The sequence below is a fragment of the Fomitiporia mediterranea genome, assembly GCF_000271605.1.
Source record: "Fomitiporia mediterranea MF3/22 unplaced genomic scaffold FOMMEscaffold_8, whole genome shotgun sequence".
NCBI classification, from domain to species: domain Eukaryota; kingdom Fungi; phylum Basidiomycota; class Agaricomycetes; order Hymenochaetales; family Hymenochaetaceae; genus Fomitiporia; species Fomitiporia mediterranea.
Genome location: NW_006760393.1, coordinates 1,917,255 through 1,944,477, shown reverse-complemented (window position 1 = coordinate 1,944,477; position 27,223 = coordinate 1,917,255). Strand labels below are relative to the sequence as shown.

The window sequence follows — 27,223 nt, the reverse complement described above, 5'->3', positions numbered from 1 at the left end:
TTCCTCAGTCTTTCCAATCGTGCACTTTCCTTGCTTTCCTTCGCACTTTTCACCGTTGTCGCTCGGTCAAGAAGCGATTTCACTCCGGAGTTGCTGGGATCGAAGCTTAGACATCGTTGGCAGGCATCAATAGCTTCGTCCGGTCGCTCAAGTGCCAAGAGAGCCTGTGCAGAACGATAATACGCCTTCGAGCAATTCGGGTTCAACGATAATGCTGCTCCGCAGTCACGAAGGACTGATCTGTAGTTCTCTAAACCCTTCTCTTAGATACAGCTCGATAAGCCCGAAAAAATATGCTTACGAAGCTCAAGATTACAGGCAGCCCTGTTACAAAGAATCATTTCCAAGAGTTTTTGGTCATCGGGTTTTGCATCGACACCTTGGTTGTAGAAACCAAGTGCCTCCTTATAGCGCTTGCCCTTGTAATATCCATTGCCTTGTTCCTTAAAGTTCTGCGCAGTTTCTAATGGTATAACTTGATTAAAAGAGTCGTCAAAGGCAGCGAAATGACGTTCTTACCCACCGTCCGGCGTCCCTTCGTAAGCTAGGCTCTGAAGAGCACTAATGGCAGTGTCGTCAACTATCTCGTCCGGACCGGGAAGAGACCGCATGAACAGTGGAACAGAGTCAAGCTCTTTAAGCTTTTCTTCATTTGAAGCTGGCTGTGGAAACGCCATTGTTAGGCAAGGTGACGGCTAAAGCCCAAATCTTACAGATGCTGCGATGGTGATGAACTTGGTGCTTCAAATTTCTTCCGTCGATCAACGCCGATCATGTGCCAAAATAGTAGAAGTCAAAACTATGCTGAATTGATGCGATTATTACAATTTACATGCAAGTTAAAGGATGAGGTATAACAGAGTGTGATAAAGAACATAAAATAGTTAAACTCTAAGCACGCACGACTCGCTGTCTAATCTTACGTATCGAAGTGAATGATTGCGCTGACCTGAGAAACTAAAGACATGTAGGGGTTGAGGTAAAGAAAATGCAGGCAATTCAAACTAGCGTATAAAGAAGCTGAGGGCAATGGCAACCGCGGTGACACCAGCGCAGACTATAAAACCGAAGGGATACCCAGAAGGGTTCCCGTCAACACTTACGGACCACAGCTACGATAGATATCAATAATAAATCCCGGAAAAGATAGAAAAAACTCTTACATATCCACCGAGAACAGGACCCAAGAATCGGGCAAAACTAACGATGCTCTGCGCAACACCGTTTGCGTAGCCCAGGATATGTGGCGGAGACACTAACATAGACGTTAGGTTACGTGAAGCAGTCGTGAGAAGGACCACATACTATAGTTCAATAGTATTGCCACCGCCGTATACGTGAACGTTATCCCGGCATAACGCAATGCACTGCATAGATACGCCGCATTAGTATTCAGTCGTGCCCTGAAACGAATCAGGTTCTAGACGTACGTGCTAAATACCAAAGCTATATACGAGGTAATGTTATCGTCTGTGAGTGTAATGACTCTTTATCTTAAGCTTACCAGCCATAAGGAAGAAGTTTCCGTCGTCTTCAGCACTTGCCAAGGGTCGATATAGGATAACCGTGAGATACGCTGGAATGTAAAGGAGTGAACCAATCCGGAACATTGCGAGATGAGAGAATCGGCCACGAGGCGGACTAGAACACATCATAAGCACTACCACCTGGTGTTACTGAAGTTGAAAGCATACCCCATGTTCCTAGCAGTATAAATCGTGTTAAGTATGTATTGAAAAAAGATATAGACACACTTACGGATAGAGATAGAACTGATATGCGATAGATGCGAGGCTCATTAATGCAACTAATACCGTATTTAAAGCTAATAATCGCAACGAGATAAGGAAAACCTCACTGAGCTGAGCAAAATGACCCGCATTTAAGTTCAGACCACCTGCAGGATATTTTCTAGAAAATAAAGTTGATAAAGACCACGTAAATATGATAACGAAAGTATATCCTGCTCACGATACTAAGTACGATAAGAAGACCTGGTCGTGTGTGGTCGAATGGAGCGCCAGCAGACCATATCTAAATGATGAAATACATGAAACTCACGGTTGTCATGGGTCAGGTAGCTACTCACTGGAATATTATCATAGCTGGCAACTGAGAAAGAATAGATGGCTGTTTCTCGGTTATCACGTTTAGCGGTTCGTCGGTGGTTGGCTGGTCGGGTCGAGCAAAAGTTGTCTGTCGTTCGCCTTCCAAAATTGGTACGAGACTATCACCAAGACCCGCTTCCACATCACCGGATTCACGAGGAAGCAAGGGTTGCGGCGGAGGGGCTTGATGTTCAAGCATTGAAGGAGTGCGTACACCCGTATGGGAGAAAATGGCGGGCACAGAACCAGATACCTTCCTAGGTGATCCAGCTGAAGCACCGATAACTTGGCCGACAGACTGTCGATGCGAAGGACGGCGAGGGGAACCGAGACGAAGGACACTAGCATCAGAAGGTCGATGAATGGTTGACATTCGACCCGTTCGGCCAGGTGAAGAAGGCCCAAGCGTCCGCGGAGCGGGCACATTCAAAGAAGAACGTGCCGCAAGAGTAGGGGGCTGTGCTTCTTCATCATCATCGTCGTCTTGGAATGGATCGTCGTCCTCATCATTGACCTCAGAATCGGACAGGAACACATCTTCATTGTCCGCGTTGATAGCAGCAGCCACCCAGAGATCGGCAATATTCGTCACCGCGAGCTCGTTAGCCATCAAAAGGCGTTGAGCAAAGTTGAGTTCTCCGCCTTCCTGTACTTGCTCATTTCCTGAAGCCCCTCCAGCAATAGCGTTGCTCTGACGTCGACGAGCAATAGTACTTGCTAAACTCCCCCGACGTCCCGCTAAACTTTGGCTCACGTTACTGGCCAGTCTATTTCTGTACCCAGCACCGTATCCATATGCAGAACCATCCGTGCGCGAAGTCCGTGACTGAGTACGAAAGCGATTGTTACTGCCACGTCTGAATGACGGAGATAACGGCACTGGCGTGTTGTTGTTGTCCTCCGTCAGAGAAGACACTTCGTGTGCATCCCGGACGCGCTTAGCGAAGTAACCAGACAGCTTATTCGATAAGCGCTGCTTCAACGACTTTGCTGCACCCGCAGATTCTTCCACAGGTGTGGAAGGCTCCTCTGGGATAGTCTCGTGCGCTGTAACCTTTTCTGGTGGAAGGCGAATAGCACCCTCCCGGGGACCTCCGTCAGGAGCAAGAAAAAGACTTAGTATCGCGCCTAATCGACAAATTAGATATTTCCTCGGATAATATACTGTAGCTCACCAATGAATGTTATTGATGCTGCAATAGCCGTGGGCAAAAGGTACGGATACTTGACGAACAAAGGGACGTCTGCAAACATGCCTGGCCACTTCTTTGCCGGGTTCTCAACTTGATAAATGGTTCAGTGAATCTGTTGGTTACACGTATAAAATGAGCAGAACTCACAGCTACCGCCTACAATTGCGCCCGCTACACCTCCAAACCCCCAAGCGAAACTAACATAGACTCGATTCGTTATCGCTGCTATTTTTAGATATAGATATCAATCACTTACCCGAGAATGGCGTATGCACGACCTTCATTACTAGGATCAGTGATAGTTGCTATGTTTCCTCGTCCAACTCCGATAGCTCCAGCGAATACGCCTTGGAGGAGTCGGATGGTCATAGCCTGAGGTAGTGATGTTGACGTCCCAAAAGCGAAACACGTTAGAGAGCTCCCAAGTAGAGATACGAAGAGCACGGCTCTTGTTCCGTGCTTCTCTGCCGCTGTGGCCTTGGAAAAAGTTAAAGATCCAGATCCAGGTCTCAGTGCACAACAAAGGAAACACACGAACCCAAAGCAAGGAAGTCAAGAACTGTGTTATGAAGAAACACGACACTGTATGTCCTGTTAGATATGCGCACAGTTAACAGTCGAATGTGGAGTACCAAGTATTCCAGTCCAATAACCAACATCTGCTTCTTCCTTGAAGACACCGAATCCTGTGCACTTTTAGTTTAGTAGTCAGGAGGTCACGATTCGCTGTACACACCTTCGACCATGAACAGCAAGAAAGGGGTAGCTACATTGGCTGTTAAGAATTCTCCTAGCATGACCTATAGACCCAGGTCAGTAATATGGTGATTGGGCTGTAAAAGTGTTGATGTTCACAATTGAAAGAACAGCCATAGGTAAGGCAGGCAAGGGGGAGCTCATTGTCTCTCCCGAAGGTGCTAAAGCGCTCGGGATAGGTGGTCTTTCCGCAGCAGATGGTGATGCCAGCTCTTCATCGGACAGATTTCTCCAAAGCGAGCCACGACTGACGCGATGTAGACGCGAAGTGAATGACTGGCGTGATTTCGTCGGAGTCGCACCATCGTTCGAGCCTGGGGTGCCATTATCACTGTGCAGAGCCGAATCTCCAATAAAGCGTCTCTGAGGGGTAGACAGACGACGATTTGTCCTTGGCGTCGCCATGATTGACGCACAGATGGAAAGGATGCAACCAGTCTAAAGTGAAGCGCAGTGTTCGATACGGCGAGCGCGGCGCGCTCACGACCATGATTGATGCTGACGTCATTCCGATGTGAACAGCCTCTCCATCCAGAGTTTCCTCAACTCCATGTAGCTGCTTAAAACTGACACTACCACTGCAGCTTTTACTTGACTGAGCGTTCCTGTGATGCAAATCCGCGGTCTGAAGGCAGCATTGAACGCGAGCAATCGCTACAAGTACAGGGTGCGTAAGCGTTATCTTTTAAATACATGTATGTTGCCTTTACTCCCGAATCTAATATACTCAGTCGCCAGAACTTGCAGTTGACCATTTAGTCATTGGCGGGGGTAGGCAGTGAAATTAAACCTCATTACCGTCTGTTCACTGAACTCCAGGGGTCGTTGGCTTGGCTGTCGCCCGTGCTCTTACCTTGAATTTTCCGAATAAGACAACCTACCTTGTAGAGCGGAATGGTTCTGCAGGCGAAGAAACCAGGCAAGTAAAGATCCAGGGCCGGGAAAAACAAATTATTCATTTCTGTTTAATATCAGTTCACGGAACTCAGAAGTCATACATGCTGGTTTGTTCAACGAATTTAATTGTCAGATAGAATTATTTACATACTGATAGGACTCTATTACCCTCCGAACTCACTCAAGGAGTCCTTATGCATTCGTGGCAGATGTCTCCTCTATCAATATTGCGATGTATCCTCAGTACCGTACCGGAAGACCGGAAAGCTCGTTGTCGCCAAAGAGAGTCAACGGGGGTACATCGAATCTCTTTACAAGAAAGTCCAGTCTCTTAGTTGGCCAGAAGCTGTACAGAGCACAGACTACCCACCCGAGGGACCTCCGATACCTGCAGACCTTATATCTGGCTCGGCTGCAAGGGAGCTTGAGCCGGACCTGTCTCCAGAAATTTCAGCCGCTCTCTTAAGCCATGAGACTGGTATAATTGACTCACACTCCTTTATGGAGAGCCTTGAGCGGGATATCATGGAATCGGAAAATGGAGAGCTTGTTTACTCAACGTCAGTTGTGAGGGTAGACCCCTACGACCGATCACGGCGGCCTTCCGGTACTGCGGATAACGCCTTCAAAGAAGGCGGCTGGGTTGCTCAGATGGTCACTCGCGGCATAGAAAACGGAAGTCGTGAAGAGGTTGACACGTTGTTTGCGCGAAGAATTATCAATGCTTCTGGCCTGTCCGGTAGCCTCACATTGAATTCACTTTTGCCTCCAGAGGAGCGCATTCCGATGTATTACGCTCGAGGCTCGTACGCCGCGTACAATGGTCCGGGTGTCAGTAACGTCAAACGTCTTCTTTATCCTTGCCCGGAAACCGGAAGTAAAAGCAATCATGCCTTCCAGTCATTGGGAACACATCTGACACTTGACTTGAACGGTAATATCAAATTTGGTCCGGACATTCAATGGATCTCCCCAAGCGGTGCATCGGAACCAACAGCTGGACCTTCACCCGTTCAGGGTTCTCAGACTGACGAGTCTTTCTCTGACAACAAAGACGATATTGACTTCTGGAAGCAGCACTTAATACCCGACAATTCACAGTTAGTTGCGATGGCGGAAGCCGTCAAGTCATACCTCCCTGGAGTAGAGAGATCCTCATTCAGACCAGATTACGTTGGTAAGTTCTGAATACTCTGTAGGATGTAATGTCAATTCATAAAGTGACATCAGGAATTCGACCGAAACTCGTCCCACCTTGGGGTGGGTTCCAAGATTTCGTATTCCGAGTAAATAGATCATCAGAATTCTTGAGTAGCACGAATGCGTATGGCGGTAAGGGCGGAGAGATGATTAGCCTACTGGGCATCGAGTCTCCTGGGCTAACTGCGAGCCTTGCTATCGCAGAGAAAGTTGGAGCAATGCTTAAAGAGGATGGAGGTAATTAGACTGTGAATAGAACATTTTATCAAATGCAATCGTTTTTGGATACTATGGAAAGACACAGGTTGGGTCTGACATCTATCTTCTAGCAGAAACGGGTTGGCTCCCAAGCTTTGATTTTTGGCGCTGCAGTATTGTATGATCGGTAAGCACCTCGCGTACCAGTCAGATTCTCGATATAAGGCTACAAAGCTGTCAGAAAAACTGGCCAGAACAGAAGTAAATTAAAACGTACCGCTTTCCAAGTCGGAGTAAAGCTCTGCACAACAGGGTCTTGTGTAGGAGGATCCTTGCGAATGTGCGTGAGCCACGAGTGCCATTCGGGAGGAGTTTGGGATCCGTTGAAGTCATGCTGAGTAACACCATTCAGTATCTTCTACTAACGAACGAGACAGGCTCCTACTTGAGCGTAGTCAACCCATCGGTGACGACCTGTATGTGAATTATAAGCTAACAAGTCCAAGTAAACCATATTGAAAGGTACCTGGAACTTCTTCCTCCGCATTCAAATTCTCAAAATACCTATTCCCGAATCTGTGTATTTCTTTGCTTAATACCCAAGTTAAAGGTCAAACAATGTAGCAGGGCAAACGAACTGGTCTGTGCCGACCAAAGTGCCAGCTTTGGCGTCACCGATATATTGCAGGTTCCGCCACCATTCTCTCAACCCGGTTTGTCGAATATGGCCTGAGGACGACACAGCATCAGTAGAAACACGAAATAAAGGAAGAATAGGCGCATACGAATATACCGATGAAAGGAGACCATCGCTGAAGCAGTGGAAGTTGAAGGCAGCGGGTGCAAGTTGGAGTGACCGAATTCGGGAACAACCGGGCTAGCGTCGTCGGCAACACATCGTTTGTCCACCAGCGTCGACTTGCACTTTACTTCAGTACATCACCACCTCACCATCGTTCGTCACAATGTCTGCTCCTCGTGCTCCTCGTGGATTCATGAAGCATTGGTTCGCCATTGAAGTTAGTAACTGGCCTGTTATTTTCGTTTGATTGTCTCGCTTAATTGACTAAATGTTATATTAGGCCATTCCTCTGTACGTTGAACTTGATTCGCTCTTGCGTATTCACATTTATATTTCTCGCTCTCTTAGCTATGCAATTATTGGAATTGCTATGGGTGGTGCCGGCTGGTATCTGACGCGTCTGGCCCGTGGTCCAAACGGTTCGTTTAGCTCAAAGTACGACATCATTTAGTCAAATATTGAATATATATCTCTATAGTTGTCTGGTCCAAGAACAACCAGGAACCGTGGAATACCATTCAGCCGAATCAAAGTACGAAGCTTATCAATGTGAATGAAAAGCTGGAAAAGAAGTTAGTGCATTCTTTACTCCTACGGCTCGAGTCGCATTTTTTGAATATACACGCAGTTGGTCTCGTGACAAGCTGTGATAGTACTGCCAATGTATCTATTATCGCGCAATCGCATTGAATTCTAAATTGTCATTTCTCTCCTTTTCCTGCGTGATTTGTGTTCCCCGGCCCGCGAACACGTTTTACTTCCGACTCGGCTTACAAGGCTACGTAGACCTGCTTGATCTCTTCCACTCACTTCTGTCCGTTTTGTCAGCCCAATCGCTCTCGACATGGTTATGCCACTGGACTCACCACAGCCTACCTTCATTCTTCCACCTTCCGCAAATATCTCAGCCACTCCCGAGGAAGCTCCCGAGGAAGGTTTACTATTGGTACTTGCTTTTTTTAATAGACGTTTCAACGCTCGTGTTTAATCCTTCCCGATAGAGTCGAGTGGGACCCTCTGGCCTTCCCGCTTTAATTTTCGGTGGCGGATCTCTATCAAACCAATATAACAATGACAGCCACTTGGAAAGGTACCGGTCAGCTGCTTACCTCAGGTTGCAGGCAAAGTAACTTTTGCTATTGTTAGTCTCATTCCATTAAGGACCGTTAGGACCGCTCTCCGGTGGGCGTTGTTTCTCTGTGCTAGTAGGTTTCGTACTGATCGACTGTTGATGCAAGATATGGAATAAACGCCTTTGATACGTCTGCATATTATGGCCCATCAGAGATTGTCCTTGGCACCGTCTTGAAGGGCCTGGAACCTGAATTTCCTCGCGCATCATACCAATTGGTACCGGTTTAACTCATATAGCTGCTGCTTTGAGCTAACATATTGTCCCTAAGATAACAAAATGCGGCCGGTACGGAACAGACCGAGAGGCGTTTGATTATTCTCCGAAGACTATCCGGCGTAGTGTTGAACGCAGTCTTTCGCGGCTCAATACGGATTATCTTGATGTTGTATACCTACACGATGTTGAATTCGTCGCTGAAGAGATTATGCCTAGAAGATTGGGCGACCATATGGGGGCTCTGGGTACAGAGGCCGAACAATACGGCTTGAAGGAAGGGCAGGAAGCCAAAATCTGGGGCGAAGGCGACCAGCGTGTATTAGGCGCTTACAAAGAACTCCAGAAGCTTCAATCAGAGGGTGTTATACGGTGCATCGGCATTACTGGTGAGCTAAAAGGAAGGATATAAACCCTGCTAGGAACTAAAACATCGTAATAATTAGGCTACCCGCTTCCGACGCTCTTGCGACTCGCGCTTCTTATTCTTCATTCGCCACCGTTCAAACCGGTTGATGTTCTTCTTTCCTATTCACAGTCGAACTTGCAGAATTCTGCCTTCGCTGCCTTTGCACCCGCGTTTCGTGAGCGCGCACGCGTCGCTCAGCTAATCTCAGCATCGCCGTTTAATATGGGTTTACTCACTTCGAAGCCTCCTGTTTGGCACCCCGCACCTCCCGCGCTACGTTCTGCAGTAAAGCATGCGTATGAAGTGTGCGAGACAATTGATTGGCCCGGAGGACTGGCGGATGTTGCGTTGGGTTACGCGATGAAAGAGAAGACCTTACCAGGTGGGGAGGTTCCTGTCGTTATTGGTCTAAGCAATCCAGGAGAGGTGCATGAAGCTATACGGGTATGGCGAGATGTGCAAAACATTGATAGTTCATCTGATTCGAGAAGGGAATATGTGGAGAACACAGTGATTGGCATTTTTAAAGAATCTGGATACTTTGGTTGGGCATGGTCTTCACCGCCGTCACCGCCGCAGAAAGACTGACTTCCCGCAGTACATCATTAGCTTAGTCGGTTTTTCTACTGGGTCCTTTGGCTTTCTCTTTGTATAGGGCTATTCTTGTAGTGCATCGAATTGTACGGGAAGTTGGATGCGTGATATATTTGAAAGAAAATTCTTGCTATGTAAGAATGTAAATACAATTGAATGAGGTCTACCATTACCGGAAGAAAGGAAAGAGCAAGAAATTGTACCGATACAATGTAATGCCACTTAATCACCGGGTTTTGATGATGCCCGCACTGACAAGTTTCATTATGTTTTCCCGCACTGCTGGATTCTTCATATGATCCTGCAATGCGCCAGGGTCATTCTGTGCCTGTTGCAGAATCTGCTGCATCACTGGGTCGTTCATTATTTTCTGGAAGTAGTCAAAATAAAGGTAATCAGTAACGAAACTTAGGTTCTGTCATGATAAATGAAAGACGCACCGCAACCTCCGGGTCACGCATTGCACGCTCAATCGTCTCCTGTTCTGATTCATTTGAACGTTGCGAGTACAGGGCCTGGTTACACTTGATTAGTTGTTGCTGGATCTCTTTTGTATTGGCGCCGTTTTCATCGTGCTCCGCGGCGGCCTGGACCGCCTCAATGGCCTTGGTGTATTCACGCATGGCAAAGAGGACATTGCTCTTGCGGATGTAAGCTTTCACTATATCATGAGACTAATCAGCTATAAGTCCCGCTAGTATAAAAGGGCACCGCGACATACCGAAAGTCGGGTCAACCTTGATTGCTTCTTCTGCATCCTTGAGTGCTTCAGGAAAGGCTGCAAGCTTTGTATAGCACAAGGCCCGGTTATTGTATCCTCTCGGATCCTGCGGGTTGCGTTTTATGCTTTCCGAGTAACTTTTTACCGCCTCAGCAAAGTTGCCGGCTTTGAAATAATTATTGCCTTCTTCGCGAGCCTTCTCACTAAGTTCGGGGTTGACATACGCTGCAGCATCCGCGGCTGCCTTGTCACGTTCCGCATCGCGCAGCTTGTTTAGAATATCCGGGGTGCGATGCTCTGTGAGTGATTTATTGAAGAAGCGGATCGCGGACTCTAGGTCTCCTTTGCGGTGGTACGCGGAGCCTATTCGTCCATACGCTTTGGCGATAAGCTTGTAATCTGCGCGTAACGAGCGACCTTCTTCGATTGCCTTTTCGCAGGTGGCAATGCATTTATCATAATCCTTTTGCTCAAATTGGGTGGCTAAAGTGCGTCTCAGCACTAATCTGAACTCAAACATCGAATCGAATCGAATCACATACCGCTTAGGTTAGTCAGGAAAGTAGCGTCTTTGGGCCACAGTTCCCAAGCCTTTTCAAACGCTGCGCCCGCTGCATCGAAGTCACGCTTACGATATGCATCATTGCCAATCTTCTTTTGCTCCTCAGCAGCTGCTTTAGCTTTCTTCTCCTCGATCGCCTCAGGGGTCTCATCTTCTGGTTCGGGTTCTTCCATCGGGACGTCTTCCTCAATCTTTGCAGAAGACGATGATTGGGGCTCGGCTGAGGATGATGCCGATGGTTCCGGAGGTGTAGATGAGGGTGCCTGATTAAATTGAGATGGACCACTATCCCCTGAACCCTCTGGGCGCTCAAAGGCCTGCAAGTCAATGCCCATTAAAACGCCCATGACCTCGATCATGCGGGGATCCTGCAAAGCACCCTGTGCCAATTTCGGATTCTTTTGAATGGCTTGGAACTGAAGGATCGTATCCATTCATCAGCAATGAAACCTTGCAACCGCAAATGTGATTGTCATACCATATTCATGAAGCTTGGATCCGAGAGGTATTTTGATGTTTTTGGGTGTGCCGCAATCTTGCCCAATGCGGCTGGGTCGGAGAACATCTTGGCGAGGGGGTACACGTCTGGATTGGCTGCATCGAGAGCTTTAGCTTCCTCGACTTCCTTCAGGCCTTTCTGAAGGGCCGGACTGTCCTCGAGTTCGATGCCTTCCTTGTATGCGGCGATAGCCTCGTCATATCTATGCGCACCATGCAAAGCGGCACCCTTACGGGCATAGCCTTTGGTCCATGCTGGATTGACTTTTATGCACTAATTAAAGTAGACGTCGTGAGTCCCGCACTGCGAAGCACAAATGGGGTCAGACATGATACATACAGCCTCAGCGTCTTCTAGTGCTGTTTGCCATTCTTTTTTGCCAGCATGTGCGGCGCTGCGATTGCTATAGAGAACATGATTCTTTGGGTCGAGGTCAATTGCCTTTGAGAAAAGTTCGATTGCCTTGTCGTAGTTCTTTGCGGCGAAGGCCTTGTTTCCCTCGTCCTTGAGTGCGTTGACGTCTGACATATCGGTGATGTATGTAAGTGTTGAAGGAACAGGAATACGTCGACGTCCAAAGGGGCGCTTTATGCGTTTTGACGGGCGGACAAACAGTGCTCGCAGCCTACGGAATGTTCTAGACGCAGTCGCGGGTGTGCCTACAAACTTGGTGTATGCGCGTCTAACCCAAACCGGACCATCGCGGATGCTTCCGCCTTTGTGTGACGGGGGTGATGTTGATAAGCGTGACTGCAAATAGAGTTTGGATCACGTTCTAAATAGAACCGGCAGACTGATATACAGGGCCCACTGGCACACTCTGGCACTCAACGCTCAGTCCGAGACCTGTCTTCTACCGCCACTCTGCCCTCCAAGTGAGCAGGGTCATGCCCACAACAGAAAACGTCCCAGCCCACATTCAGCCCCGCCTGCCTCCGAATCCTCGTCCCACCCAGCGCCTTAAACTCGAACACAACGACGCAAATATAGCTTCCGGAGACGATACCACGCGCTCTCCCACCGCTGAGCGAGATGCTTCTCAACAAAAGCCGCCAGCGAAGAGAGCTCGGAAGGCCATAAACTGTGAGCCATGCCGTGCGAGCAAGCTCAAATGTGACAGGTCCGTCCTTCTCCACATTCTCCAAGCCCTGGGAGCTCATCTGGAAGCCTCCTCCATTTTCTAGGGGGAGACCGTGCTCCTCATGCGTCCTCAGAGGTGTGTTTCTCGCTCGAGATGTCCGTTCTTCTCCGGCGCTTACTGCTCTTACTTCTTCTTCGAAGGTACCGTAATGTCCTGTTACCAGGGTGCCGCAAACGAGCCAGCGGAGGACAATCGGTTTGTCTCCGCCTGCTCCTCTCACATATTGCCGCGCACTGAACGCCGAATGCTCTTAGCGGAAACAGAATAGACCCCCATCACGAAATTGCACACATTAGGCAGTCGCTTGCTACTCTTGAAGCATATATCGTCCGCTCTGGTTCAACCCCGTCCCATCCCGTTGTATCTTCCACTTCGTTCAGGCAGGCTGCATCTACTGAACCTCCGGAAAAGTCGCTTATAGATGGCGATGAAACATCTAACAAGTCCGTACCTGGCATGTTGGCACAAAAGGGCCAGGGCGGTCTTTATGCAGGTCCCACTTCAATGGTGACGCATTTATTGAGTTTTAAATCTCCAGAACAACGGGAGGGCAAGGACGTTGACACAAGTGGTGACGATTCCGCTCGGTCTGGCGATGAGGGACCACCGCCACTCCTACACGATCAGTCCCGTTCATATGATAATGACCTTCTGGAATTACTGCCCCAATTGCACATCATTGATGGCAAGTGTCATTTGTTTCGGCATTGCAACTTCCTTATTCATTCTATTTTTAAACTTTTGATCTAGGTCTCGTTGACTTTTATTTTGAATACTGTAATTGGATATATCGGCATGTGCACCCTCAAGCATTCATGAATGCGTGGGGAAAATTCAAGACTGGCCAATCTTCGGATCGTTTGGTTCTAGCTACACTATGTGTCATTATGGCTCTTGCTATCCGCTACATTCCGGCACGCCACGCGCTGCTGGCCTCGCTACCGCCTCAGCATGATGAATTATGCGGGCGGTATTATGAGCTTTCTCGAGAAGCTCTAAATCGCTACCGTTCAGAGTCGCGCTCACTATCCCTTGAGCTGGTGGAGCTGCTCCTCGTTCGTACACATTACCTTACACTGTCCAAGGACGAAGCGGAAGAAATTTGGTCAATACGCGGCGAGTTAGTCAGCATTGGCACTGCAATGGGCCTGCATCGTGATCCCGACAAATGGAAATTTCCCCGGGATTTGGCAGAGAGGCGCCGTTGGGCTTGGTGGCATATCGTCCATCTCGACCGGTTTGTTTTACCTGGTGAATATTTCATGCCGCGAACTAATATCTTTTATGACAGATGGCAAAGTTTTCTTTTTGGTCGTCCACTGTCAATAGCGTCCCATCACTTCGATACGCGTATGCCTTCGCACATCGACACCGAAATTGATCCCAACGGGCGTCTGTTCCTACCAAATTTGCATTTCTTCCGTTTAGCATTCATACTAGGAGGTATTGTGGACGACGCGGTGTCAGTACGGCCCGTCCCTTACGAGCGTGTTCAGGAGCGGGATCGCGAACTTCTTGTGTGGATGGAAGATCTACCCAAGGAACTCGATCTTGACGAATACCGACTGGCGCGTTCTTTGGCTAGCCCTCTACCCGAGCAGATGAGGCTTGGTGTTCAAAGTATTATCGTTCGGACAAGCTATTACCACATTCGCTTCACTCTGCACAGACCGTACGCCGCCGCCGCACACGATGTACAGCGACGCTCGAGCAAGAAGAAAGGGAACAGCGTGATGAGCGAGCACATGTCACAGTCCTTGGATACTGCTGTGAACGCCGCAGACAAACTGATCCAACTTGTCGGACAAGCGCGTCCTGACCTCCTCGCTAACAACGCACTCGCTGTTCCTGGGCATGTGCACTGGGGTCCTTTCCACTGTTTCAGCGCCGCCATGTTTTTCTCATTTCAGCTTATCGCGAATCCTGACCAGCCAGGTGCCAACCTCTTCCGCTCCAATGTACATCGTGTCATGGACATTCTCAAGATGTCTAGCGGAGTTGCAATCGCAGATAAGGCCATGGACATGCTTACTGTTCTGGCACCTTTATATGAACCGGCGCCACCAGGCGAATCGCCAGAACAACGCGAAGTGAAGAAAAAACAAGTGTTGGATCGGGTCAAAGGGCTTGCATTTCCTTATCATGACTCTCCCGCTTATCCTCGATCACACGTTGACTCACCTGGTCGTCGGGCACCAATGGATTCACCGTTGCATTCCAGTTCTGTATCACCGCCGTCAGCATCTCAGAACATGCCTTTGGTAGCACAAGCTGGCATGCAGCCTCCCACTACTCAATTACACCTGCCACATAACATGGGCGAATCTTTGGGCACGCCAATAGACGGACGCCCATCACCAACGCAGCATCACCCTTCATATGCACAAGCTGCCCCACATGTGCAGCAGGCAGTACGTGGTGCTACGCCTCACAACACCCCACCATCTTTGCACTTCACGCCCTCCCATGTCTCTCAATCACCTCAGTTCGGTTCTACCACGGGTGTACCGCAATACGTGCCACAATTACATCAACCTCGACCACCTCCTCACCAGCCATATCCAGTGCAGCCGCCTGAATATGGGGAAGCGGCTTATGTGCAAGGTGCAAACGATTCGATGTGGGGTGCTTCCGTTGGATTTGGACAAGGAGAATGGGTTCGATTCTTGGATGTCATGGAGAGACCGGATACCTCTTCGCACATGTAAATTCTCATTTTTCTCTGTAGGATATTAGGATCTCTGTTATTTTAGAGCGTATACCACTGCTGTGTTGCTTGTCTGCCTGTTCTCGTATTGCTTGCCTCATCTCGTTCGTCTCGTATGTTTCGCTTTGCTTTAACGCTTTGTACTTGTGTAGTCTTCGTTCTTTGTCTTTGTTCCGTTCCTTTTCTCCACCCTTACTTACGACCGGCGATTGATGGAATCAAAAAGGTGCTAATATTGCGATACAGATAAACGAGATAAACAATATACATCATACTAGCACACAAACTCTATTTTCAGTGAGCAGGAATAGCAGCAGTCTGTTTTTGTAAACGAGAATCGCGATTTGACAGCTCGGACTGCACGGACTGACGGAGTGTCTGAGCCTTGGCCGACACGTTCTCTTCGCTCGATTTCAAGACAGCATCAACAACCATATATGGAAGCCATGTACAGGATGAATGTTTGGGAGTCGAGTTATCCAATGCTTTAGTGGCCTAAAGAACAAGGTTAACGAGAATCACGTCATTGTAAAATTAAATCACGCGTCACCTTTCGAATCAATTTCAAGGTTTGTTCAAGCGCCTCTTCGATGTCTCCGAAGCGCAAGTATGTCCTGATAAGATGCTCGGGGTGATGTTCCTAGTAGCAGGCAGATACAGATAAGCTATAGTGACCATTAACGGAAATCATACATGCATACCTCGATGATCTGTAGCAACCACGATGGTGGCGAAGACGAGTCATTCGCTAGCACCGTTTCTAATACAGCTTTGCTGTAGCTATAATCGGTCTCAGCCGAATCATATCGTTCTAAGCATTGACGAAGATATCTCCATCCCCGATCAGCAGGCGATCCTGGCCATGATGAGACCTTATCTGTTAGAAGCCAGTCTGACGGCACGAATTCCGCCCTGGTGCAATGACATCATTAACAGATCCGGAGGAGTTTAACTAGATACTCACATGTCTGTGTCCAAAGACGCTGATAAATGTAGACACTGCAATGATAATCGCTGGAACACTTCTGACATGTCAATAGACAATGTCTTTGCGGTATGCATTGCCAAGTCAAATAGTCCCGCTTGAGTCAACTTTGAAACAGTGAGCCATGGTGTAAGATGTGGCTCTGTCTTTATTTTAGCAAAATTCGAATCTAGCGGGAAATTAGTACATACCTCCGTGACGTACAAGCGTCGGGTCTCGGCGTATCAATTCCAAGTTAGCTGTGAGGTGGGCGTACTCTCGTTCGATGTCCGGAAGCCTAACAATGTCAACATTTCGCTGACTCGCAGACAACTGCTCTTTAGGAAGATAACTTCCGATTTTTCGACGCTTGCGTGGCTGCAATAGGGTATCAGCTGGAATCAGGAATCGAAAGCGAGCCACTGACCGGCAGGCTAGACTCATGGGTAGGAACGACAATGAACGCATTCTTGGTTTCTACAAGCCCAAGGGCGTTCATTGCGACGCTCAATGTTTCTGCTTGTTGCTCCAAAAGTGCCAAGGGCATTGTCGAATCGACCGGAAGCTCGGATAGATTTCGATAGCGAATGTACATTGTCAAAGCCGCTAGACAAACAAGTAGTACCTAAGTCTCCTGTTCAGAAGGAAAACTGTCTACTTACCATTACGGTAGTCCCCTCGTACTGTATACCAGGTATAAAGAATCTGAGACCAGTTCGGAAGACTTCGAGGATCCGCGTTGCGTGCTTTGAACGAAAGAGCCGACTCGACTTCTTGCACAAGTCCGCGGAAATTCATTGAAAGAAGGCGATTAAGCGCATCGTTTTCGCACATTTTGTAAACAAGGTTAGAAACATATTGATGCCTCCTGTTGGACGTACGGATTAGACACGACAACGATTTAGAAGAAAGTTACGTACTGATCGTGATGGGGAGAGGAAATGAGATAGCAGTATGCATCTTCATAAAGGCCTAAGTCTGAATAACCTTTGATGATTGCCGCCCACGTGTTCAAAGAAATTTCATCCAGCTCCGCTCCTTCTGGCCATACCGACAGAGCTAACCGAAGAAAATGAAGTTCTTGCGCAGTCATGGAAGCTTTTTTAAAAAGCTCCGCAATATGCAAGTAATATTCACAGTCAGAACGGCAGCAACCGTTCGGAAAGACGGCATCGAGTGTCTGTAGATCATCTGATAGTAGGACATTACCCGTAACTATAAACAAATCGTAAACCAGACCGAGATATAGAGACATTAAAGCTTACCAAAGCTACCTGAAACACCCTGTAAAAGAGCGACAGCTTCGTCCTCCCTACCTACGTCAATCCACAAACGGCCAAAGACATAGCACACGGCAGGACTTCGAGGAAGCCATGTAAGAAGATACCTTGAGCTTTCATAATAACCCATATGACGAAGCTTTTCACATATCAAGACTTCGTTCCTAGTTACATGAGCCGGTGATATGCTGTTGAGAAGCCCGAGCTGGTTAAGGAAATGATGAGCGGCTGCCGGTAGTATCGGCGGATGGCCGTATTCTATGAGTAACTGGTGGGTCAACGAATAAGTTGGAGGTGCCTTTGTCTCCCTCGAGACATGCATGCTGCTCAGGCGAGTGACAACGTCGTCCGTTGTGCTGGATTCCTGCGCCATAGGCCGGGCTCCCATTGAATCCCCAGCAGGCTGTCTGCATAAGTAACGACACATGGCGACACCCCGTATTATGGCGAAAACTTCGGCAATAAGAGCCGGGTCTTTCTGTTTAAGGTCATCACTAATGAAGAAAAGCAGAGCAGCAAGTGCAAGGCATAGATCGTATCGAATTTCGATCGTTTCCGTGATGTATGATGTAGCCAGTGCCCTTGTCCAATCGACTATTGCCGGTGGAATAATGAGCTCGACCTCGTCTTCTTCCTGCTTCACCGCTTTATCCAGGCCGGCAATGACTTCCAGAACATCGCGCAGAGCGGTTTCGAAGTCTTCGAGAGAGGATACTCGCTCATGCACCCATACTTCGATATCTTCGTCTAAATCGTCCTTATAAAAGACTTTGTTGGCAGCTTTGATAAGGACATCGGCAAGGGGAAAGGCAACTTCTTGATGAAGAATATCCCCAGTTTCTCTCTCTATTTGTCGGACAAGAGGCTCTGGCAATTTCGTCCTTAATCCCCAGCAAGTCTCGAGCAGATGATAAGTGTCGGTATTTGCCGCCGAAGAAACTTGTCGATGTACGCGCATGGACGTATCTTCCTCGACACATTGACTAATGCGCTCGCGTTCCACTACCAGCACCTGCCCATTTACGTCCAAACCTAAGCAAACAGGCCAACGAGCACTACGTTCAATCTCCGTACAGCGCGCCACAAAGCCCTCCCAATCACGCCGCAATGCGTTCCAGTATTGGTTATGTAAAGTTGCGCCCGTTTGAGGGTCGCGAGACAACGCCACGGTGCAGCCGACAACAGCAGCGATGCTTTCTCCGAGCGAGGTATATTCGGCCAATAGTGGTGTTGGGTGCGGGCCGGGTAAAGAAAGATAATGTTCTTTGTACTCCTTCAGGGCAGCCCGCAATGTCACAACTGAGAATAGACCAGGACGCAAGATCGACTGCAAAAATTTATTTGTAAGAGAACCAGGTTGTAGAAGCAATTCATTCATGGCATCCTGATTGAGCTTGCTGTACTGATCAAGCCTTGCTCTGCTCCAAGCGACGGTCTGCACGATGGAGTGCGGCCTCTGAGACAGGTTCTCTAAATTGACATAGGTCATTTCGAGCAATGACTCTCCCTGTTTTTCCCATAGTACGTATAGCGTGTTGCCGCTTATGCGAAAGTCCTGCAGTTTGCAATATGCACTTTCGGGGGAGGATTCAAAGGAAGAGAGTAGCCTCCATTGGTAGTGGTCAGTGTTGTAAATCCGGAAGGATCCACAGGACGTATGGGAGGCTGGGTTGGGTAAGAAAACCAGCACATTTAGGGATTCCTCGTCTTCAAGGTCTCCACGAGTGTCCACTGTTGCCCTGATAACTTGTAGGAGCTTTTGAGGGTGCATATCAAGAAGAGAGGTTGGGGCTTCGCTTCCACTCTTAGGTGCATCTAGGGCGATTTCAGTTCGGCAACCCTTTGCTACTGTCCATCGTCGTAATATACGATCGCGTGAGACTGAAAACAAATCCGATATATCCGTAGGCGATGGCGCAGACGCCATAGAGACAATCGCTCCAGGGCTATCATGGCCCGCTGCGATGGCAGGAAACAGTGCGGAGTACCAGCTTGAGGATCTCCACTCAGTTTCAGTCCACTGGTCTAACAATGTAATGGTGAACAATTCAATACACCTTGATAAAACGTCTGAATAATCTTACTATTTTCACGGCCATTGATGATTTTATTCTCGAGTCGTAAATATCCTCCTGTGGATAAGGAAATGGCGATATCGTGCGCATCATGGACATGTACTAGCTTGGCCTCAGCTCCGCTGAGTTTCTTGATCTGCCATTCTTTGCACCACTTGTTGGACAGTGGCCCATGCCAAAGTTGACCGTCGGCTGAGCACGGTAAGTTGATTCTAAACAGGATCCCAAGGACAGTAACAACGATGAGATAAACACGACCGTTGAATATAGTGAGAGCTGGATTGGGAACAGCCGCGGCAGGGAAAACGAAGCGGATTGGAGCGACATCGTATGAAAGCGACACCAACTCTACAGCAAGGCCGCCTTGAACGACGCGTATCAGAACATGACCGGTCTCGGCGGAATGAAAAAGAGATGAAATAGATGCATGGTCGTCTGGCATATCCGAGCGCCCCATCGCAAGGGGGACATCGCGCTGCTCCGTCTGTACGGCATGGGTTGGAACATGCTCGGACGAAGCAAACACAGATGAAAGGTGCACAGCAGGTAGGATAAAATTATCCATCTTCCCGAGCCTGTTGTATCAGCCTGACAGGTAAGGCCGAGGAAATGACGGGGGTTGCGAAGTAGAGCTAGCCTCCAGCAAGGGCACGGAGCAGTAGTGGCTGTAGTTTGGCGGAACACTTTGAGATTCAGCGCGTCACGTACAAACCATGTTTTCGCTCACGTGCTTCACACCTTCCTATTACAGAATATGAAATAGGAAGGTTCTTTCGCGCATATAGCTCTTATGAAAATTTGAAGTTCTCCGAGCTACAACTCTGGTAATCCACTGCTCATCATTACAAACAACCCAGGTTTCTCAATGGGACTACAAATTGCTATGCTGACTTCTCGCTGTGTTGTTCGTCAAAGTTACGGAACGAAGACATAAAAGTTGCATTCATTGCTTGCGCTACTGTGCTGTGCGGATAAATTCATCCGTCTCATTTTCCGAGCCAAAATTTACTGGAGACTACTTCTCGAACACGAGTATGCCCGTCAAATCATGCCTCTACATGACGGTTCACACGTCGTGGCGTAGCAGAAAGCTGTTGCGAACTATGCAACTCTGCATCCTCTCGCATCAAGACTGGAGGACCCATCTCTGCACGGTAATCCTAGCAAGGTCTCGACCCGATACAACCAGGGCGCCTGACGACTTGCTCCCGTCCCCCCATGATCCTCCTCACATTTTGATTCCGATGAGTTTAATTTCCACAAGGGGTACTAGATCTCACGACTCTGAGTGATGGTTACTAAAATTGGGGCTCTATTGAACTACGATCGACCGTGGCTGATATCATTTGCATTGCTACCAAACATCTGGAGGACATGCCTGTGAAATCATGACCTAGGCCTCACTCCGTAAGCCTCATTTCCTCCCGTCGTACCCCATCTCGGATTTAGATATGAGCGCGCCGATGGACGGACGTGTGTCGCAAACGTGGTGTTGCAGCAGCATCTCTAATCCAAATCAATTTTCCCGGAGTATCAGTTTGCAAATCGTACGCGCCAGTGAGTCTTATGACAGAATACAGAAGTAATAGTGACGAGTCTGACGACGGCACGGACCAAGATCGACGCTCAGGCGAGATTCCCAGACTGGGTGTTCGGAATTCGGGTATTCGTCCTGGCTGTCTAGATTTCTAGCGTGCAATTTGAAGATGCGTGAACCTGTTATTTCACTGGACAACCGATAGTGCGTGATGCATGAAGTGGACAAGTTAATCAGACTCCGGTTAATAAAAAAACCAGTAGACTGTTATGCACGAGGAGAAGCACCGTTAGCCAGTACCTAGGGTATTGGGGAACCAAACCTTGGGGCAGGTAGTGGTACAGCACAGCTTCGCCCGCGGATTGCTTGCCATCAGCAACCGGTCTAGGTTCATAATCTGTGCATCCATTTAGCGCATTGTCGTCATCTGGATTAGTGTGAAGAATCAAAGTTAGTGTTAGTAGATTCTTGAAATTATCGCGGTATTGCCTACTAACCGACAGCAAAGGGAACAAGGGTAGTGGTGCCTCGTGCGCAACCCCTTCAGCCCAACGACGCGTGCATCAGTACCGAGTCGGCATGTTGGTGGCCTGCAGCGGACGTTGCACAAGTATAAATTCGGAACGATAGTTATGGGTTAGGACCCAGTGTTCCAGTCAAGCTCTTAGTTTCTACATTTCTTTACCTTCTCTTTTATTGCTAAATCCTTTTAATTCTTGACTGTAAGCATAGGCTTGATCTGCAGACTTGGCTGGTATTCATGTCAAAATGTATTGCAGCTACATTTCTCTTTTTCTTGCTTGCCATGGACGACCTTCTTTCTTACGACGCGATTCTTTTCCCTGCGGACGGACGACCGCCTCAGGTTGTCGAACTTCCCACTAGGTATGCCTGGCCTTCAGCCGACCCTAATCTGGCCTTGTGTTGATGTTGTATTAGCCCATTAACGCGCACGAACCCACAAACCGGCCAACTCATCCTGGTCTCCGTGATGCCGCATCCGGAAGTACATATGGATACTATTACTGACACGCCTAATCAGCGAGCGTGGAGAGTGCAGGTGAGCTTATATTCTTCAGCCAGACGAAGACTGGCTCACAACGCCACCAGGTAGTTGAGTCACTTGACGGCATGACCATGAACTTCGCCAATCCGTACATCATATTTTACCCTACCAGTTAGTGCAATCGTATCCACGTAGACAAGAATGAATACTGATTTTTTAATGCTCACCACCAGTGTCACGGACGGGAGCACCTTTTCCCGTCAACAGGGCAATTCGCGAAATTCAAGGTTCATTCTTTAATGAGAGCACCGCATGGAGAGGTAATATCATAGTTGCGAAATACCGCGGAGGTGGAAACGACCCTTTCATGTCGCTCATCGACATCAGCATGGCCGATTTCCCAATCTTGAAGAATTACTTCTTGAATCGGGGTCCATCCGGACAGGTGGGCTCTGGTCCAGTGATTCGAGTTGAGTTCCCTGACATCTTTCTCTGACTAGCAGTGAATGCTCAAGTTCCGACACCAGGCGATCCGTCATCCGCAATTTAAGACCGCGGCACTCATTCTCGGTTATTCTCAGTGACCTTTTTGATGGTTGTCCACTCCTTTATAATTATCATATGTTTTGTTTAATTTCGGGACGCCTGGTAGCACGCGTCAGTATGTACATGGACAATGGCATTGTAGAATATAGTATCATAGCTCTGTGTGTGCGGAGCGTGTATCTGACTTCGTGGATCCTCCTTCGTCCTTCGGCTTTTCATTATTCCCAGCCTTTGGCTTTTCTTCTTTGCATGGCTCAGGAATGGGGCTCAGTGGGTCTATTGGATGGTGTAATACTCGCCCAACCTTGAAATATTTCTTGTGATTAGCAAAGAAGTTCTTCCAATGTTCAAGGCTCTATGTATTATGTTAAAATGACCCGACAAAAATAACCAAGTATGGGGACGAGCCTTTAATTCTCGCTCGCTGAGACCTCTGATGTCGTGCGTTCTGTGAGTTGCAAAACATCCTGTAGCAAATGCTCTCGCAGCGTCGTGGCCTGCCCTATAAGATAGAGTTTCATTAGTGAGAGGAGCCGATTATCTTGCTTCGTTGACGAACATAAAGTTATATGAACCGCCTGGACCATAGGTTCGTCGACCCTCGGTGACATCATACACAATGCCATCAATCTATTTAAGAGTGAGATCTCGCGATGAAGAAAAGTTTTTTAAAATTTTAAATTCATTGCTTACGGCGAGATAGATTGGTTTAGTCTTGTCAGTTCCATCGAATTTTGAGAGACCCTCCTCCGAAAAGAGACGATCGTTCGTCTAGAGCGTTTGAACCGTTAGGCAAGGTTACACATAGGAGCAAGTAACTAACTAACTGGCCAGAGCTTCTTCAAGGCCGGAAGCTTTGCCTCGTAATCAAAAAGGAAGCTTCCGGTGAAGAACTTCCCGACAAGGGCAAGGAAGAGGAGGCAATAGACGATGAACTTAAGCAGTCCGAGCAATCCGACCTCTTCCTGGGCTGTGGGATCCTTTTCTTCAGGGCCAACTTCTTCACCTCTCGCTATCTTCTCTTCACGCTGTTTCTTGCGCTCTAACCACTCTTCATGAAGGCGCTTCTGCTCCTGTCTGTAGCGCGTGTAACTGCATAACGCAAGTGAGACCCGTGAATACCAACAGGAGCTTCAGATCTCAAATCTCAAGGAGGGGAGGACATACGCGAGAAAAGGCTGGTTAGCAGTCCTGGTCGACACCTTTCGACCGGAGTAATCTTCAGCCTGTGAAATGTAAGGTTATGTAGATGCGTCAATGCTGTTCGACATGGGTATCAAGCGGTCAAAGCACCATCTCTTCTTCCGGTTGTTGTGCTTCCGCTCGAGGTGGGTGTTCACCAGTAGGGTTGAAAAGCCACGACATGGTGACGAATGCAGATGCAAGACAGAGCAAGGGAGAGAATAATGCTGGGATTCTGTTTGGGAGTGATATACACACGACAGATTCTCACGGGCGTGTCACTGAGACTCAGTGAGAGCTTTGTAGTGCACGTGCAATATGAATTACGAATTGATCAATTTGATGTCAATGATGACTTGAAGCCTTCGTCGCAAACAGGATGAGCCGCTGTAATCTTCAATTTTTCACTGCCATCATTGATATTCCGAGTGAGCAAATCTCCGTACCGTGTAATCATTTTGAAATACCTCTACGGATTCACTCTCCTATTATTATGGCGTGCTACGAAGTCAACCAGCATGCACATGCAAACCCAAGATCAGGCTGCACAAGATACATATATGTACATATATGTCTTGCAGTCTCCATTACTTTCTTTCCCTACGATATTAAAATTCATATACAGCCCCAAAGCGTCACAGCCTGCATACCAATACAGACTACCATGATCATTCAAGAGAAAGAGAAGACGAAGATAAAAGTAACACAGAAGAAGCGCAAAAAAAAAAGAAGATTGTACGACAGGATGAGACAATGCGAAGAATGCAAATTAGTCAACTCCCAAGCTCAAGTATACCTGCCTGAGAATGGTTGGGATGGAGTAAGGGTAAGGTATAAAGTAAAAGTACAGCTAATATGGAGAACATGTAGATCAGCAATGATGATAATGGGGAGAAAGGACGCGTGGACCATTATTTTATATACGAGGTCAAAAGAGGTGCAAAAATGACGAAGCTAAAGAGAAGTTCATCGTCGGTAAACTAGACGCACATAACAAAAACCTGGAGCACTGATATCGTCGAGAACACAATGCAGCCTCCAAGCAGCAACGCAGGAAAGACAGATGAAGCCAAAGAAATAGATCACAGGACATGTCTAGCGGGATCATTGCTTTCCGCCCTGACGCTCATTAGGTTGTCGGCGAGGGTGGTCGTTCGCAGCTTCAGATTTTGTCACATGGACACGTCCAACCTCATCGCTCTCAAGTCCCGGCGGATGAACAGGATTCGCACGACCTTGCTCTGGAGAGTCATCATCTGTTGATCCATCATCCTCAACCCAGGCCTTCAGTGCCTTAAATTCGGACGTCTTGATAAACTGTCGAGGGACGCTAAGCTTCAATCGCCACTCTGCACAAATTAAATTCTTACCTTGGGAACGGAATCCGTGGCCATCAGACGGAAAACATGGGTCTGGATACGATCGTATAGACGAATCATTGTTTGAAGCTGCGTCGCGTTCAGCGCTGCAGCTTGCTCCGGCTCCACACGTCCCTGGAACGACTTGCCAGTAATGTCGGTCATCACTTGGCTGAGGTACCCAACCAATTCGCCTCGCAGGCCATGATCAATGTTTAACTCGCACTGACTCGATGGAGCCAGATAAGTGTTGTATATGACGAAAGCCATCTGAATAAGACCTTCGTGATGTTTTTCCATCGCTGCTTGACCTGGAGTGGCCTTCACACGAGCATCACCTCCACCTCTTGCGCTAGATGTCGTGTTGAATTTCCGCTTGAAATCCTCGACCTCAAGCCAGAAAGACAGGTTCTCCTCGCAGAAGTTGGTACGAAGGAAATCTCGAAAGAGCGACCGGACTGCAGGTTCATTCAAAATGTATCTGAGGCGATCGGTATTACTCTCTTTCACGCTACGCCTGGTAACATCGGCAGGGCGCTCGGATAGGGAGGCACGGCGCTGTGGGCGAACATCTGTTGTCGATTCCGTCCTCGCAGTAGAAGTATGTCCAGCGACACTGGAATCTTCTCTCCTATCCAATGACGGTCTTTCCTCCCTGGAAACGTTCGTTGTGGATGCGTTGGGCGAATCGCGGCGCCCATGAGGCGAATCCCAGCGAGCAACACGACGTCCCTCATCCGTAATACGGTAGATAGCTTTAGATGTGCAACGGAATTCACCTTGTTGCTGAAAGACAGAAAAAGAAATTTTGTTGAAAAGGAGGTACTTTAATAGGAGAAAGGATGTACATACCGACACTGATGAATTTCCTGCGGGTGCGCTTCCACGTACGGTGAAGATGATGGCTGAATCGTTGCCCTTGCGCTTGTCGCTTACAATTGCAATCAGTCCGAAACGGACGAAATGCGCAGCCATTTCTGCAGCTTCGTCGCGACCAACAATCGAAGTGAAATCGCAAAGCCACTCAAGCGCAGTGACTGCCTGGAAGCAGTACTTGAACACACTTACATTACTGCGCCCAAGAATACCCTGTTGGCGCTCAGAGACATCCATTAGAGGAATGCCCTTTGAGCGTTCATGGTACTCTTGTGACGGGTCTAATGGTACAGTTGACTCAGGCATGTAATTCGCATTTCGACCGGCGAAGCGACGGAACAGGGCTGTTACTACGGCCTGAGAGATGATGATCTCATCATCAGAGGACCGTCGTTCAAGGTGCAGTAGCTTCAAACAAATCGGTTGAGAAGAGAAAACCTTTGCCAAAGGTTCTGCACTGATTCCGTTCTTGGAAATGAACCGCTCCAAGACGTGAAGGCCCTTCGGAGTGAGGACGAACACACCACGCTCCTTGAACAAGTTCGAGCTCCTATCAGCCGCATTCTCAATGAGCCGAGCATCCATGAAGTGTTGGCACATTGCTTTCGCCATGTCGCGAGTCATCGAGAAGGTCGTGGTCGTCGTTGTGGTTACAATGCGCGAAGGGTCGCGAGGATCCGGCCCGCGATTGGATTGCGAGAACTTCAACGCGGCAAGGTTAGCGGCTGCCTCGTCGCTGATGGAGCGAAAAAAAAGAACGTGTATCAAAATGATGCAACAAGAACGACACAGCCTGAAAGTAACGTACGTGGTAAAGGAATTATTGAACGACTTGAAAAACTGTTTGTGGGTCGTAAGATCGAGCGAGACGACTAGGGTAGCGAACAGGTCCAGCGTATCCTAGAAGAGAGGCAGGTCGCCACGAGTCAGACCAAAAAACCACAACTATTGACGGGTGAATAAGTATAGTACCTTAAGAAATGGACGACCACGTTTCGTGGTCTTCATCATATGGGACGAAGAGGCACCTGGTGCACCACCTTGTTGGGTGTCTTCAGGCATCGCGTTGGTGATGAGGGTGGGGAGGAATTACAGGGATAAGTGAAGAGGGGAGGGGCTAGATAAGTAAGATAGAATGGTAAATGTACGGATGAGAGCGAGGATTAAGAGAGAGAAAGAGGAGCAGAAAGCCACAGGGCAGGTCTTCCCTGGCAGTCGTCCGTCAGGCGTGGATGTTGTTGACCAGCGAAGACGGGAAGTTGGG

General features: G+C 48.2%; 9 protein-coding genes across 9 annotated transcripts; 4 read left to right on the top strand and 5 right to left on the bottom strand.

The window, feature by feature from the left end:
• Window positions 1–971: 971 nt before the first annotated feature.
• Window positions 972–4,303, bottom strand: FOMMEDRAFT_126106 (major facilitator superfamily MFS-1). The gene is made up of 17 exons (XM_007268513.1): window positions 4,157–4,303; window positions 4,038–4,101; window positions 3,934–3,987; window positions 3,840–3,883; window positions 3,558–3,778; window positions 3,449–3,498; window positions 3,284–3,391; window positions 2,090–3,236; window positions 1,972–2,034; window positions 1,859–1,911; window positions 1,759–1,807; window positions 1,695–1,703; window positions 1,505–1,641; window positions 1,431–1,446; window positions 1,306–1,367; window positions 1,164–1,255; window positions 972–1,112 (listed from the first exon to the last, which is right to left on the bottom strand). The coding sequence occupies exons 1-17, from the start codon at window positions 4,199–4,201 to the stop codon at window positions 1,005–1,007; spliced, it is 2,322 nt and encodes a 773-aa protein (XP_007268575.1). The 5' UTR covers window positions 4,202–4,303; the 3' UTR covers window positions 972–1,004.
• A 364-nt stretch (window positions 4,304–4,667) lies between these two features.
• On the top strand, window positions 4,668–6,399 carry FOMMEDRAFT_135532 (NAD dehydrogenase; the record flags this gene model as incomplete). Its single annotated transcript, XM_007268512.1, has 6 exons — window positions 4,668–4,724; window positions 4,789–4,828; window positions 4,877–4,976; window positions 5,033–5,061; window positions 5,112–6,131; window positions 6,185–6,399. 6 exons carry the CDS (start codon window positions 4,668–4,670, stop codon window positions 6,397–6,399), a joined length of 1,461 nt encoding a protein of 486 aa, XP_007268574.1.
• An 80-nt stretch (window positions 6,400–6,479) lies between these two features.
• FOMMEDRAFT_158431 (NDUFA12-domain-containing protein) lies at window positions 6,480–7,162 on the bottom strand (the record flags this gene model as incomplete). The annotated part of the gene is made up of 6 exons (XM_007268511.1): window positions 6,480–6,578; window positions 6,630–6,746; window positions 6,798–6,826; window positions 6,879–6,928; window positions 6,991–7,081; window positions 7,138–7,162. 6 exons carry the CDS (start codon window positions 7,160–7,162, stop codon window positions 6,480–6,482), a joined length of 411 nt encoding a protein of 136 aa, XP_007268573.1.
• A 130-nt stretch (window positions 7,163–7,292) lies between these two features.
• Window positions 7,293–9,612, top strand: FOMMEDRAFT_110998 (Aldo/keto reductase). The gene is made up of 10 exons (XM_007268510.1): window positions 7,293–7,371; window positions 7,435–7,445; window positions 7,503–7,573; window positions 7,633–7,726; window positions 7,783–8,100; window positions 8,156–8,244; window positions 8,301–8,336; window positions 8,393–8,504; window positions 8,558–8,891; window positions 8,949–9,612. The coding sequence occupies exons 5-10, from the start codon at window positions 7,999–8,001 to the stop codon at window positions 9,497–9,499; spliced, it is 1,224 nt and encodes a 407-aa protein (XP_007268572.1). The 5' UTR covers window positions 7,293–7,371; window positions 7,435–7,445; window positions 7,503–7,573; window positions 7,633–7,726; window positions 7,783–7,998; the 3' UTR covers window positions 9,500–9,612.
• Window positions 9,613–12,134: 2,522 nt separating this feature from the next.
• Window positions 12,135–15,369, top strand: FOMMEDRAFT_110994 (uncharacterized protein). The gene is made up of 6 exons (XM_007268509.1): window positions 12,135–12,407; window positions 12,472–12,503; window positions 12,569–12,623; window positions 12,683–13,113; window positions 13,179–13,665; window positions 13,720–15,369. Exons 1-6 carry the CDS (start codon window positions 12,175–12,177, stop codon window positions 15,134–15,136), a joined length of 2,655 nt encoding a protein of 884 aa, XP_007268571.1. The 5' UTR covers window positions 12,135–12,174; the 3' UTR covers window positions 15,137–15,369.
• Window positions 15,370–15,429: 60 nt separating this feature from the next.
• Window positions 15,430–20,019, bottom strand: FOMMEDRAFT_158427 (uncharacterized protein; the record flags this gene model as incomplete). Its single annotated transcript, XM_007268508.1, has 10 exons — window positions 15,430–15,630; window positions 15,686–15,775; window positions 15,837–16,047; window positions 16,100–16,262; window positions 16,312–16,477; window positions 16,527–16,705; window positions 16,762–16,967; window positions 17,020–17,314; window positions 17,365–19,404; window positions 19,464–20,019. The coding sequence occupies 10 exons, from the start codon at window positions 20,017–20,019 to the stop codon at window positions 15,430–15,432; spliced, it is 4,107 nt and encodes a 1,368-aa protein (XP_007268570.1).
• A 1,777-nt stretch (window positions 20,020–21,796) lies between these two features.
• Window positions 21,797–22,493, top strand: FOMMEDRAFT_88853 (uncharacterized protein; the record flags this gene model as incomplete). The annotated part of the gene is made up of 4 exons (XM_007268507.1): window positions 21,797–21,876; window positions 21,931–22,051; window positions 22,102–22,168; window positions 22,231–22,493. 4 exons carry the CDS (start codon window positions 21,797–21,799, stop codon window positions 22,491–22,493), a joined length of 531 nt encoding a protein of 176 aa, XP_007268569.1.
• Window positions 22,494–22,694: 201 nt separating this feature from the next.
• FOMMEDRAFT_110989 (cytochrome b5) lies at window positions 22,695–23,917 on the bottom strand (the record flags this gene model as incomplete). The annotated part of the gene is made up of 7 exons (XM_007268506.1): window positions 23,837–23,917; window positions 23,711–23,769; window positions 23,371–23,635; window positions 23,237–23,314; window positions 23,103–23,173; window positions 22,935–23,045; window positions 22,695–22,896 (listed from the first exon to the last, which is right to left on the bottom strand). Exons 1-7 carry the CDS (start codon window positions 23,906–23,908, stop codon window positions 22,695–22,697), a joined length of 858 nt encoding a protein of 285 aa, XP_007268568.1. The 5' UTR covers window positions 23,909–23,917.
• A 912-nt stretch (window positions 23,918–24,829) lies between these two features.
• FOMMEDRAFT_89180 (regulator of G protein signaling) lies at window positions 24,830–27,021 on the bottom strand (the record flags this gene model as incomplete). Its single annotated transcript, XM_007268505.1, has 6 exons — window positions 24,830–25,042; window positions 25,096–25,620; window positions 25,699–25,869; window positions 25,936–26,695; window positions 26,768–26,859; window positions 26,932–27,021. 6 exons carry the CDS (start codon window positions 27,019–27,021, stop codon window positions 24,830–24,832), a joined length of 1,851 nt encoding a protein of 616 aa, XP_007268567.1.
• Between the last annotated feature and the right edge of the window lie 202 nt (window positions 27,022–27,223).

Excerpts from the sequence above, each read along its gene's own strand:
- FOMMEDRAFT_126106 (XM_007268513.1), bottom strand. The coding sequence starts at position 4,201 with ATGAGCTCCCCCTTGCCTGCCTTACCTATGGCTGTTCTTTCAATT. Across the intron at positions 4,102-4,156 it reads CTATGGCTGTTCTTTCAATT|GTCATGCTAGGAGAATTCTT; the intron begins GTGAACATCAAC and ends CTGGGTCTATAG. Across the intron at positions 1,912-1,971 it reads TTCTTATCGTACTTAGTATC|AAAATATCCTGCAGGTGGTC; the intron begins GTGAGCAGGATA and ends TTTATTTTCTAG.
- FOMMEDRAFT_110998 (XM_007268510.1), top strand. The coding sequence starts at position 7,999 with ATGGTTATGCCACTGGACTCACCACAGCCTACCTTCATTCTTCCACCT. Across the intron at positions 8,101-8,155 it reads CCGAGGAAGGTTTACTATTG|AGTCGAGTGGGACCCTCTGG; the intron begins GTACTTGCTTTT and ends CCTTCCCGATAG. Across the intron at positions 8,505-8,557 it reads CTCGCGCATCATACCAATTG|ATAACAAAATGCGGCCGGTA; the intron begins GTACCGGTTTAA and ends ATTGTCCCTAAG.
- FOMMEDRAFT_110994 (XM_007268509.1), top strand. The coding sequence starts at position 12,175 with ATGCCCACAACAGAAAACGTCCCAGCCCACATTCAGCCCCGCCTGCCT. Across the intron at positions 12,624-12,682 it reads GAGCCAGCGGAGGACAATCG|CGGAAACAGAATAGACCCCC; the intron begins GTTTGTCTCCGC and ends GAATGCTCTTAG. Across the intron at positions 13,666-13,719 it reads CATATCGTCCATCTCGACCG|ATGGCAAAGTTTTCTTTTTG; the intron begins GTTTGTTTTACC and ends CTTTTATGACAG.